This window comes from Perca fluviatilis, chromosome 7, assembly GCF_010015445.1.
Source record: "Perca fluviatilis chromosome 7, GENO_Pfluv_1.0, whole genome shotgun sequence".
NCBI lineage: Eukaryota > Metazoa > Chordata > Actinopteri > Perciformes > Percidae > Perca > Perca fluviatilis.
In genome coordinates, this window is record NC_053118.1 from 1,775,832 (window position 1) to 1,788,518 (window position 12,687).

General features: G+C 40.7%; 1 protein-coding gene across 1 annotated transcript in view; it reads right to left on the minus strand.

Moving 5' to 3' along the window:
• Positions 1–12,687, minus strand: part of zfpm2a (zinc finger protein, FOG family member 2a) — a 136,009-nt gene that overhangs the window by 50,674 nt on the left and 72,648 nt on the right. The window contains exon 5 of the mRNA XM_039805936.1: positions 2,472–2,583. Coding sequence (XP_039661870.1) covers positions 2,472–2,583 — 112 coding nt within the window. The remainder of the gene's footprint in view (positions 1–2,471; positions 2,584–12,687) is intronic.

A 12,687-nucleotide genomic window follows, 5' to 3' on the forward strand; every position in this document is an offset into this window, starting at 1 on the left:
ACTCAAGACAGGCTTTTGTGATATTATTGTTTAATTAAATGAACGAGTCTTCAGAAAAAACAAACAATATATCGTCGCTGTCGGGCAGAAACCTTATTTTTTGGGCATTTTAGGACTTTATTTTGATAGGACAGCTGACAACATGACAGGGGAGAGACATGTAGCAAAGGACTGCAGGTCAGAGTCGAACCCCCGGCTGCTGTACCAGGTGAGCTACCCATGGCGCCCTATTTTCAGTTTTTAAAATCATAAATCAATGCTATTGGTCACCCTTTACACGTGTCTGTAGGTTTAACAAATATTTAAAGAGTGACAAGGCAATGTTGAGGACAAAACAGGGGGGCACTCGTCCCCCCCCTGAAATATATATGATTAACCTCTCTGGTGCCCTAAGAGCCCATAGCAAATGTGTATTCAGATATACAATTTGTTGAAAATAAAAACAAGTGAAATTAATAATGAATGTGATGTGTTTTATTTAGCAAAATTGCACTGTGTTGTTTTATCCTCTCCAATATTTCCTATATTTCTAAGCAGATTTTCTATGCTGTATTGTGATTATTGGTCCCCCCACGTGCCCCCACACTTCCTCCAAATCCCCCCAAAAACCTGGAATCACCCCTGAATAGCTCAATAAAATGTTTGTTTTTCCATTTCCTGAAAAACAACGGTTTTAGACATGCAAGGTTGTCACCCGACAGCAGCGATATACTACGTTCATCACTACATACGCTCCAACTACAGAAACATCAACACGGTTAAATGGCGGCGGATGTATTTCATGCTGTTTTTCCCCCCATCCAGCTTAGCGATGTCTAAGACACAGCAACTACGAGGTGACAAGAGATACTTAACTTCTACTCTGAGATTTAAATTAATTCTTTGTATTCAACATCCTCTCTATTATCGTTTGTCATCAGTTGGCAAGCGTGAGAAGATTCTTGCGGGGGGGGGGGGGATTTACTGTAATGAACTTATACAGCACAACACAGAGCAACTCTCACAAGGGGGACGTCTGGAGATGTTATTGTGCTTAATTTAATAAAGGTCAAACAGGAAGTGACAAAGAAAGGGAAAGCGTCAGTGATACACAGCCGAGGTGATGATGCTGCGCGTGCTGCATGCGATCCTATCTTCACGATACATGTACATGAAGAAGAAAGGCGGAAGGAAACTCCTAACAAAAAAAGTCAGAAATCCTGTTATTTTTTTGTTTCATACAGTCAAGTCTCTGAGCAAAAAAAAAAAGATTAGAAGATTTTAAAGAAGTGCATAATCTTCTTTCACAGCTTATCAAAACTTTAATGATTTGGTGATAAAGAGCACAAAGTTAAGTAGCCGGTTAAGAGGATAACTCCCCAGTGCAGTCTAGTGATTAGTAGATGAGAATTGGGAGACTGAAAATCCGGGGTTGCAAATCCCACTCCTGCCACTTATTCACTTTTAAAAAGGGAGAAGAAGCTCCATTTCAGCTTTGGGGGTATTGTCACGGGGTAATCATTTTTGAAAAGTGATAAATGGAGCCCCCTTTTTCCTTCACCCTGTGGAATCCCAAACACATCTTTATTTACGTATTTATTTTGCAGTGTCTCTCTGGTTAACACCCGTCAAGACCCAATTATAGCTGCAGAAGCCTTGTGCTTTCATGGGACTCGAAGCTACTACCACTGTAGTGTCAGGGCTGTATGCACTTTAAGCATCTTCTCATACAGTCTGCAACAAACCGGGCTCTCTACAGATCCATGTCGGGCTGGTTTTTAATGAGGGTTTGCCGGACACAATGCAGCAGATTGAGGAGTTTATTGTTATGACAGTGGGTCATTTGGGGTTTTTGCGCTTTTTAGGGTGAAGGCTGAGTAAACAACATGGATTCGTCTGACAGATATGTTGTACTTCTTTCCACTTATTTGCACGACTCCATTTCTGGCATGGGGGCTCCTTGTATGGATATGTCTGATTTATTAAAGATATACAGATAAAGCTGTGGCGAATTAGCGAGAGAACAAATGAAGCAAAATGGCAAGCCCATCTCCACTTGTGCTCTGCTCGCTATCAGCGCTGAGATAGGGATTCACTTAGTATAAAAAAAAGAGAAAAAAAGGGGGCATTAATTACCTTGTGAAATCTAAAGACCATTAACTTTGTGTGTCAAGTGATGTTTCTCAGTTCCTAATCAGAGTTTTAGTGATATAAATGACTCTTTGGAGTAAAACAGATATGGTGTGGGGAGCGTTTATATTATTATGTGGGAGCTGCAATTATTTGTGTGTTTGTGACTTTGGGGAAGAAAAAGGAGAGCGAGAAAGAGACGAGACAAAAGTGAAAGAAAGACGGAGGGACAGACAGGCCGAGGGGGAGAGACAGGCAGGAGTGGAGTGGATGGAGGATTGTCAGTGTCTTCTGCGGCGGTGCTGTGGCGTGGTGTGTTGCGCTGCCGAGAGATAACAGGATGCCGGGCGCTGCTTGCTTACCTTTGCTGTACACCACACAGTTGTTTTTGTTGTCTTCTGCTCCCTGCCAAGTCACATCCAGCAGCCACCTGGGGCCGGCGCTCAGCACCACCGGGACCGTGCTCTTCGTCTTCTGGACCAGGACAGATAACAAACACTAATCATTTGCTTATTTTGGTGATTAAAGAAACATTAATAACCACTGAGTTACGCTCTTCTGCTGCTCTCAATGGCCATAAACAGACAATTTCAGAAACTATACACCATGCAACTCATGTCCAACCCAATTTTGTATTTATTTTTTTACGCTGAGATTTGAGAATCAGGGCAGGTGTGTGTGCGCGCGTGCGCATGCGTGTGTGTGTGTGTGTGTGTGTGTGTGTGTGTGTGTGTGTGCGTGGTAGTAAAAGTTAAAGTCCTGCATTGTAAATGTAATGTAGGAATATGTACTTAAAGTAATAAAAGCAAAAGTACTCAATGCAGAAAAATCCTCACATTTAAGAAACTGGTCTAATCATTTCATTTCAGCTGGACTCCTAGGCCTGTGCATTGTACTGTGTGTGGTGTGTGTGTGTGTGTGTGTGTGTGTGTGTGTGTGTGTGTGTGTGTGTGTGTGTGTGTGTTGGCCTACAGACAAAGGCTTTACAGTGGTCGGAGTGGTGACAAATGGGTGCAAGAGCCTGCATTGTATCTAACAGGAGGAATAATCATCTCGGATTGGAGCCAATGATTCAGCATCAGATCTCTAAGATTAAGAAGAACATCTAAGGTGTCTGGGAATTATGAAAAAAGAGAAAGAAAGAAGAAAAAAAGCTGGTGACTTTCAGAGAGAAGGAAGCGAGTGTTCGGCGGTGAACTTTGGGCACATTGTGCCTCGCTATCGCCAGGATCTCTCTATTTCCTGAAACAAGCTAGGAAGAATTTAAAGAATCAGTATCCATTTCAAAGGCCGATTGAGGTTAGAGTTTTTATAATATGCTGGAGAAATTATTCTGAATGTGTAAGGTCATTTTTCTTCTTGGTCAGAGGTCAAACGTGGAGTTTTATTTCTCGGAAAGAAAAAAAGAAAACTGGGAGATGGAGTGCAACGTATACACCACAATGGATTCCCATGGTGCAGTGTCACCAGATCTGCTCGCTCGATTTATCCTCCGACGATTTTCTGTTGGGTTTGATTTTATTCGGCTGTTGTTTTTCTTTTGCGTCTTGCAAAATGGAGTGACGGTGGTGTTGAGTGTGTGCTGCACTATAAATGTTTGTTTTTTTAATCGTTAACTGGCACAATAAACATCCGAAGACTGCGACACATCGCGGAAGACTCTCAGGGATTTTTTGTGTTTGTTGAAAGAAAATATCAGCAGAAAACTGCACTTTAAAATGGAACTTATTCTTTTTTTAGTGGTGCCTTTTTTATTTAATTCATTGTTCAATTTGTTCAATAAAGGAATGTTGGAAATACAGTGTGTGGGAGGCCTAGTGGTAGAGCCCACTCGACGCAGACCGCAGGTTCAATTCCGACCTGCGGCACTTCCCTGCATGTCATTCACCCTCTCTCTCTCTCTCTCTCTCTCTCTCTCTCTCTCTCTCTCCCTTTTCATGTCTGTCACAAAGACAATCAAAGGCAAAGCCAAAAATAATCCTAAAAAAAAAAAATGTTGGAAATGATTTCCTTTCATTTGTTTTAAATTCAAAAAGCCATTTGTTGTATTTTAGCAGAATACTGAAAGCAGCAGAAATGTAGAACTGAGTACACTTTAATGTCTGTTTATTTATCGCAAGTAATATCGTTATCGGGATATTCAACAACATTATAGCATATTTTCTTCATATCGTGCAGCCCTAGTTGGGGGTGGTAGGGGCGGGGGGGGTCTGGTAGCGACATCCCAGGCAGCTGGGTACAGTAGCCTATTACTCAAAGGCAAAATGTCAGTATATCAAGGCCATTACTTTTGAACCCCGGGGCCCTCCTTCATTAGGATGTTACAGAAATAGTTTAGCTGAGAGAAAATGGGGTTGGGCTGCAATCTCAACACTTCATTTCTTTTTTTTCCATCTGAGGCAACCAGCGACAGGACACACTGTCCATCTGCCTAATGCAACAGGAAAAATACTAGTCCTCTCGCTCGTGCCTTTCACTTATTTCTCCCTCCGCAAAAGGCAACAACCTTCAAGGATAAATGCAAATGTCACTTGAGCATGTTAAAGGTCTGAATTGGCACAGATATGCACAAGAGATGAGCACTGTGCTCCGGCAGCACGCCTGCATGCCCCCTCCTCCTCCTCCTTCTCCTCCTCCTCTTCCTCCTCCAGCCCCCCCTCCTCCAGCCGCCCATTTCTCTTTCCATGAACTCTATCTAGTCGGAGGCTGGAGGACAAACGCAGTCTTTTTTTAGAGAGCATTATTTACAAATAGCAAATACCGTACATCTCAGAGAGATAGCAATCTGTTTGGATTTTGTCTGCAAATTAAGAAAACAAATACAGACACTAAATAAAGACAGATTTTGACATAGTCTGTATATATGTGGATATATACACAGTATATATATATATATAGCTCTGCACATTGGCAAACTACCCTGCCAAACTGATCAAACACAGACAGTAAATTGTGTCTGTTGATATTCTTATTCCTTCCCCTGGCATCTCCTTATCCCGCCCTGGCAGCAGATGAGAGAGAGAAGACCTCTGTAATTTAAGTCATCCTCCATTTCACATTTCAAATTAGCCTCACAATAAAGTCTTCTATCTGGCTAACCTGAAAATCTCACACCCCTGTCAAAGGAGCAGAGCAGACCGGGCCGATTGTTGCTATGGACAACTATCTGAAATGGGAATCAGATTAACCCTTCCTTAGATCTCCAGACTGGAGCCATCTCTTATTCAGCAGCGAGAGGCCTCTCCGCCGTCCCTCTGAGCCTCTGGGAATTCATGATATTCCAGCTGCTCTTAATGTAGCCAACAGGGACAACACACCACATTAACTAGACATCTTCCCTCTGTTACAAAAAAAATTAAAAATAAATTATTACAGCAATCTCAATTGTTCCTTTTAATTATTGCTGATATACAACTTTTAAAAATTCGGACTATGGGTGTTTTTGTATTTTAATTGTTAATCAGCACTAGTTTCTTTGCTTCTTTTTTGTTGGAGACAGAGCTGCAACAAGCCATGACAGTTTCTCAGTGCAGATTTACATAATGCATCGATGGTGACAATGGTGGCCTATGTGCATTGTAAGCATGCTGCATGTACCAGACGTCACGCAGACAAAGAAATGCAGAAAAAGCAAGTGCACACAACAAATTTGGGATTAAGACATGGTGGCATCAATGCGGCGAGGAGCGTCTGCAAATGCAAATGAAAACATTTGTACAACCGGATCAGTTGGCCTGAGTGGCCGAGGCCAGAAGAAATGCAGATTGACAGGCAGAACATTTAGATTTCCCTGGAGCGAGGAGGCGTGTAATAAATAGAAACAAACTCCTCTTCTCCCTAACAATCACACCAGCAGGGGATGTGACGTACGGAAGCTCTTTCCTGTCCAAAGCAGAATACGGAGGGGAAGTTCGTATAATATGCTGACATCTATTGGACAGTTAAATAGGTCAGTTACAAAAACAAAACAAAAAATCTGTTCATATGCATGTAAACAAGTGGATAATCCCCCTTTTTTTAAAGAATATATTACTATTTTTCAGGTTTAGGTGTATTTATTAGATATTCAAATAAAGAGATATTAAAAACAAGTAACTATTTGTTCTGTTTATAGAGATACTGTGTTTAATATCAGTTTACAGACTATCATCCCTGTCAGAGCCTGTAAAAAAAAACAACCTCCTCTGGCCTTCCTGTCTGTGTAGTGTATTATGGTTTATCCACCCTCTGCCTTCACTCCAGTGGTTCCAATACTCTGCCGGTATTTTTATTATTATTTTTTCTGAGCTCTGTTACCGTTCCTCGTGTAAGAGATACAGTGACCAAAACAGTGTAGTCAGCGAGGAAGTGATTACAAACTGATGCTCCAAATTCGCTATAAAATGAAAATCAATATTTCCACAAGTTGCTGCAACATAAAAGATAACCTTCATTGATTTTTCGAGACTTAGGCCTCTGTGATAAGATCTAATATAAATTTTCAGCCACACGGATTTGGATCAGAGCGGTAGCAGGGGCTGAACGATAAGTTCCGTGCACATCTCTCAGAGTTGGATTTTTTCCCCCCTCCCCTTCTCCTTTTTCCCCTCTTCCAAGGCAGGGCTGTGCTATTTATAATTGGCCCTGTGAGAGCAAAAAAAAGCTTCTATCAGGAATCTGTTCTAATTTTTATTACGGAGAAGCTAAAGCCTGTTCCAGATAATTTGGAAATTTCAGGGGAATTGTGATAGAGCTGATGGCACAGCCGGACTGACTCCAGAAAGGAGCTAACCTGTAATAGCCTCTGTGGCTGCGCTGATTAAATGTTGCCATAGATGAAAGACCTGCCATCACCGCAATAAATTAACCAATCACACAAATCCCAAGTCGCTACTAATCCCTCCTTGATACCATGATCCTCTGATCAGCTGAAGGAGGTGAAGAAGAAAGTGGCTTGTGACACTCAGCCTTTCCTCTAACTCCCTGCTTCCCTGTGTAAACAACAAGCTAATGATATCACCGCTGACCATTTCACCACCACTGGCTACTCTTAACCCGCTTCATGGTCGGGGCAGGTGAAATCGATACAAACCTTGGTGGGAATGATTATTTTCCACATGGCTTTTTTTTTTCTCCCCCCCCCCTCCCTCCACCAAGGTCACTGACTGGCACTGTATCTGTCTTGATCCCACAGCTGCAGGATTTAGACAACTGACAGATCAAAACCACTCCGTCTGAATATCTCCACACAGTCATTTCCTTTTTATACATCCCGCTTTCAACACCCACTCGGTATGAAGGAGTGTCACCGTTCAAATAATGGTTCTAACTAAGACTGGGCTATTTGGGGAAAAGAAGATATCGGGAATAATACATCGATGTCGGTATTGCGACAATATTGTACGGTTGACTATTGGTGATTTAACTCAAATATTTTCACAATGAGATTTTAGAGAAATAATCATCAGTAAGGTGGACGTAATGACTAGGTGGGTAAAGGCAAATAATAACACAGCTTCAACAGTCTGGTAGGCTCAGGAAAGTACATCACTTTACTGTAATGCAGCCTTTAAAACCAGGAAAAGACAACACTTCTGTCATATCACGATATTACGATATCCAAAATCTAAGACGATATCTAGTCTCATATCACAATATCGATATAATATCGATATATTGCCCAGCCCTATCACTAACACCTTTTTAATGATTTTTTTCCCCTTTTCCGCCAGTAAAACTCCACAATTTAACTTGAATCAAAGATGAATAAACAGTACATCTCACTTTCTCTCCCCTACTTTACATCCAACCCTATGTTAGCATCGCATTTAGATGCCCCAAACAATTTTTAAAGCGTCATGGTCCTTTTCAGAGGATCCTGGCAGTCCAAACATAACCAAAAAAAAAAAAAGAAGCTTATGTATGGGTTATGTCAAGTTTATATGTTCTCTGTTTCTAACATGGGAGTGAGGATAAAGGATTTGTACCTGTTTTACCAGTCAGTTTACAGCAGACAGCACACTCACACCTTGATAACGTCCATTGCAATTAGTTGTTCACTGCGATGAAACAAATTGCATGTGGTCAACTGGAAATTTCATTAAGGGAGATTTTCCTCTAGCCCTCGTTATCGCTCTGCGTATTAATATTTTCTTAGCCTCAAGGATGGATGGGTTGCAAGGGGTCTTTTTTGTTGAATAAAACAGCCAACGACCAAACCTCGCAGTCTGTGTTCTCCCGCTACTATCCATGCTCGGGGGAGAGCTGTGCATATGCTTAGTTAGGTGCTGCATGTTTTTCATTTTGCACCCTGAAATGAGATCCTCGACAACATCCTACATAGAGTGAGAAATACCTTCATTTCTAAAGTCTGCTTTTGTGTCATTTCTTTCCTCTTCTAAATGGCCATGGTTACATCTGCTGAAATGAAAAGATACCTACATACCGCCTTTCATTCCTCCCCCCCCCCCCTCCTCTCCCTCTCTCTAAGGCTATAGCATCTGCTATTGGGAGACTAAATAACAGAAATATGCAGGAATTGCACACTAATTCCCTTTAGAGATAGATCTTGGCTGGTGCCCTGTCATAAATCAGAGAATTTCGATATGAAATGAGGCAAGCTGCTCTAATCATTTCTGCATTTCAAATTGGATCACTGGCTCAATCGCTTGGCTTTTTAAACTGCTTGCCTAAGAGCAAATGTGAGGTGGGAGATAATTCAGCTGAAATCTCTGCCTGCTCTGTGCAGCAGTTAGTTTACTGCTTGAGTGCAAGAGAATGCTTTTTTCTTCCCTTAGCCCATCTTTCTCTTTTCAACTTTGTTAAATTGACTTTTCATTTTAAAATCGATTAAATTGAGAGAGTCACCGCTGTTCCCGGAATCTTTAAAGGGACACCCATCACCGTGCGCATGTACCTTTATTTGGCTGCTGCTATCATGGCGGCGCTATGGGGAATAAATATTTTCTCATTTAAATCACCTTTTATCCTGCTGACCGGACTGTAAGCATCAAAGTTCATGTGCTGCATTAGCCATTACTTATTTCACTCCATTGAAATGCTCACAGTGCTCGTATTTATATTGACTATGGGTGGCATTGCCATGTTGACTGTATGTTCAGTTGCATGAATAATAATAATAATAATAATAATAATAATAATAATAATAATAATAATAATAATAATAATAATGCAGACTAATGATTGGCTGCACAATGTTGATTAAGGAGGATTTCTAAATTATTCTAATAATTTAGCATTGCTTAATAACAGTTTACCAAACTCAAAAGATCGTATATGCTACTGGCAGTTTTAAGTAAGTAGAACTTCTTAACATATTTTGAGTTGACAGTACTTATTCCAAATAATTAAGCATTTTTTTTTTCTTTTGTTATATGATTCCTGTTTATTTTTAAACTGAATCTTCTGCTCACTTAATCAGGGAGGAGAAAAGAGAAGAATAGAGGTTCAGAAGGAGGGGGCACTTTATGCTCTATACTCCATTCTCCAAGACCTTCAGGCACAGTGAGGTGCTCCAACTCTAAAGCCAAACAGTTTAGTGTAAGCTGTACCTGCCCTGAAGACAAGCAACCCCTTTCTCCACCACTGCCACCTTTCCCTTCCATATTTTTCTTTTAATTTTTCATTTCCTTTCCTATCTTCTCCTTTCCAATCACTCCCTTTGCTTTGATTTCCTTTCCTTCCTCTCCTTTCCTTCCTCTCCTTTCATTTCCTATTCATTCTTTTCCTATTCCTTTGCTTTTCTCTCTTCTCTTCTCCTTGTCTTTAATTTTCTCTCATCTCCTATCCTCTCTCATCTGCCCTTTTCTTTTCCTTTACTATTTGTACCTCACCCACACCACTCTCCACCGATCGAGTCAAAACTTCCTTTCCTTCCGCTGCCCTTCAGCATCCAACAACAATGTCCTGCACTTTCTTTGTAGTGGGGAATGTTTAATTCAACTTTACAAGTAAATGCATGTGTGCTTCTGTAACTATGTATAATGTCCCGAGAACTATTTGAAGTAGTAAACAAGAGAAAGCTGAATTTGTAATGCATGTGCTCCAGGAGTTAATCATATCTTGGAGGTAGCGTGCACACACACACATATATATATATATATATATATATATATATATATATATATATATATGTATATATATATATATATACACGTGTACTTCTTGTGTTTGGCTTTGGTCAGGGGACGGAACAGCCCTGTCGCTTCACTACTCACTGTTTGAATTACTCAAAATTTCCCATTTGAATTGAATTGGGAAGGACTTGTTTGATCTTTGCATGTAAGTTAGGGCTGACTCCCCGAGCAGTGCAAAGCTGTGTGAGGGGACATAATAGGGAACCCCGAGCCAGTAATGTTCACCTGTATGGATATTACCATGGCCCCTCGGGGTCAAGGTGGCAGGTGGTACATTCTCTGGACAGAACCTCTCTTTCTCTGCCGGGAATAAACATGCGGATGGGGGATTTCTTCAAAGAGGAAGAAAAGGGAACTCAAGAGTCAATCAGTCAGTGAGGTCACAACAAATCCCTGCTCTCATAACCACACATGGAAGACTGGGATCAGTCAGAGGCAGCAAACATAGACAAACAATAAAATAGTAGGCATGATGCGCGAATAAAGCCCCTGACTTTAGATAAACCTCTGTGCCCTCCTTTAGGTATTGGATTTTAATATTCTTTTGAACTCCCCTTTCCTCTCTGGTGGAGTTATACGTTTCATGATGCATTAGAATAGCATCTACTGTATGTGATTTTATATTTCAGGAGACTCTCTCGGCCTGTGCATTCAGAAACTGAGCTCTATCCATAACAACGTGCACAGAATCGTAATTACAGCAAACAAGTGCAAAGTAGAAGAAATTCCAAAATGATTTGAGGCAAAGAACAAAGAGAAGAAACACACCAAAAATGCACCACACATGCTGGACTAGTGTTGTTTCTGTACTTTCCTTTGTTATTTATATTTCTGTTAACTTTTACTTTTACTCCACATTTCCGAAATAAAATGTATACTTTTACTCCGATACATTTCCCCTAAGCATCTTCGTTACTCGTTACTTGCAAGAAATGTTTACGTACGTTGGAGTTAAAGATTCGTCTTCGCAATTTGAAAAAATTCTGTGTTCGTTTTTCTCTTTGTTGATATCGGACTTTTGAATTGGATGTTTTAGGAGGTGTAGAAACCTTGGTTATTTTGCTTTACTATAAGGAAGCCATATTAAAATTCATAAGCAAGTTTTCTTATGTTCCAATAATTAAGTACAGTAAATATCAGAACATAACTTTTGATACTTAAGAACAGTAAATATCAGATACTTTAAGACTTTTACTCAAGTAATATTCTACAAGGTGACTTTAACTCCTCCCAAAGTCATTTTCTGGTAAGATACTTGTACTTTTACTCAAGTATTGCTTTCAAGTACTTTATTCAAGACTGCACTGAACAAAGGTATCTGTGATTTGCATAGCACCTGATCATCTGCATACTGCCGTGCAGTGTTCAATAGTTTGATCCCTGGGTGCACTTTAGAGAAATGGGGTCTGGCTAAATCCAGCGTGAAAGACCAACAATATTTACACCAAGTTAAGTAAATAAGATAAAGATGGCGAACTTGCCCCTCACTAAATGCATTAGACGTGAACTCTCTTATCAGAGTCTCAGCACACTAGCTGTTAAAAGATGGGTTTCTTGAGCTGGAAGTGGTCTTTGTTACCCAATTAGTTTGCAGACGACCCCGTGTTATAATATTCCTGCTTTGACAGCCTCCCACACATCCATCTAATGAGGTGCTGCCGGACCACCAGGGAGCCAAAGAACACTGTCCAGACCTTCATCTCCTCCAAGCACCTATCAGCTTTCTTATCTTCAATGCTAACCTTTCTTATTTTTTGACCAGAGGACTTGACTTTTTCTGCTTGCATGTTCATCCGTCCGGAGTCATTTTGACAGGGCTTGGTCTTTTGTAGGCCCCCAAGCCAACTAGGCTGAGGATCAGAGGGCGAAGGCCAGGACAGCGAGACTTATCGAGACCTACCAGCGGGGGTTTTCCTCCCTGTAGGGTGGCTGTTAGAGATAGTCTGATACCATTTTTTGCCTCCCCATACCGATTCCGAAAACTGAACTTGCGTTTCGGCCGATACCGACTACTGATCCGATACTAGTGTGTCATATATTTGATTATGTTTTAACAGCTGTGTACTACCATCCCTGTTTGGACGTGATTTTCTATTTTTGTTGTTCGGCCTGACTCAAGTTAAACTTTTTTGTGAAACGCCGTCAAACTTTCTTTTATTATCCAGTTTGACGTTCAGTCTTAATGGAAAAATAAACTAAATAAATAAATAAACTACTTTAAAGTAGGTTTTCTTCAGGGCCAAATTACGTGGTATTGGATCGGTGCATAAACTCCAGTACTTTTCGATACAGATACCAGCATTTTAGGCAGTATCGGAGGCTTTTCTGATGCTGGTATCGGAACATCTCTTAACTATACTTAAAGTATTAAAAGTACCCAATGCAGAAAAATTTCATTTTCAAATTTTAGAAACTGGAAACGATCCAAACTGTTCTGTCAATC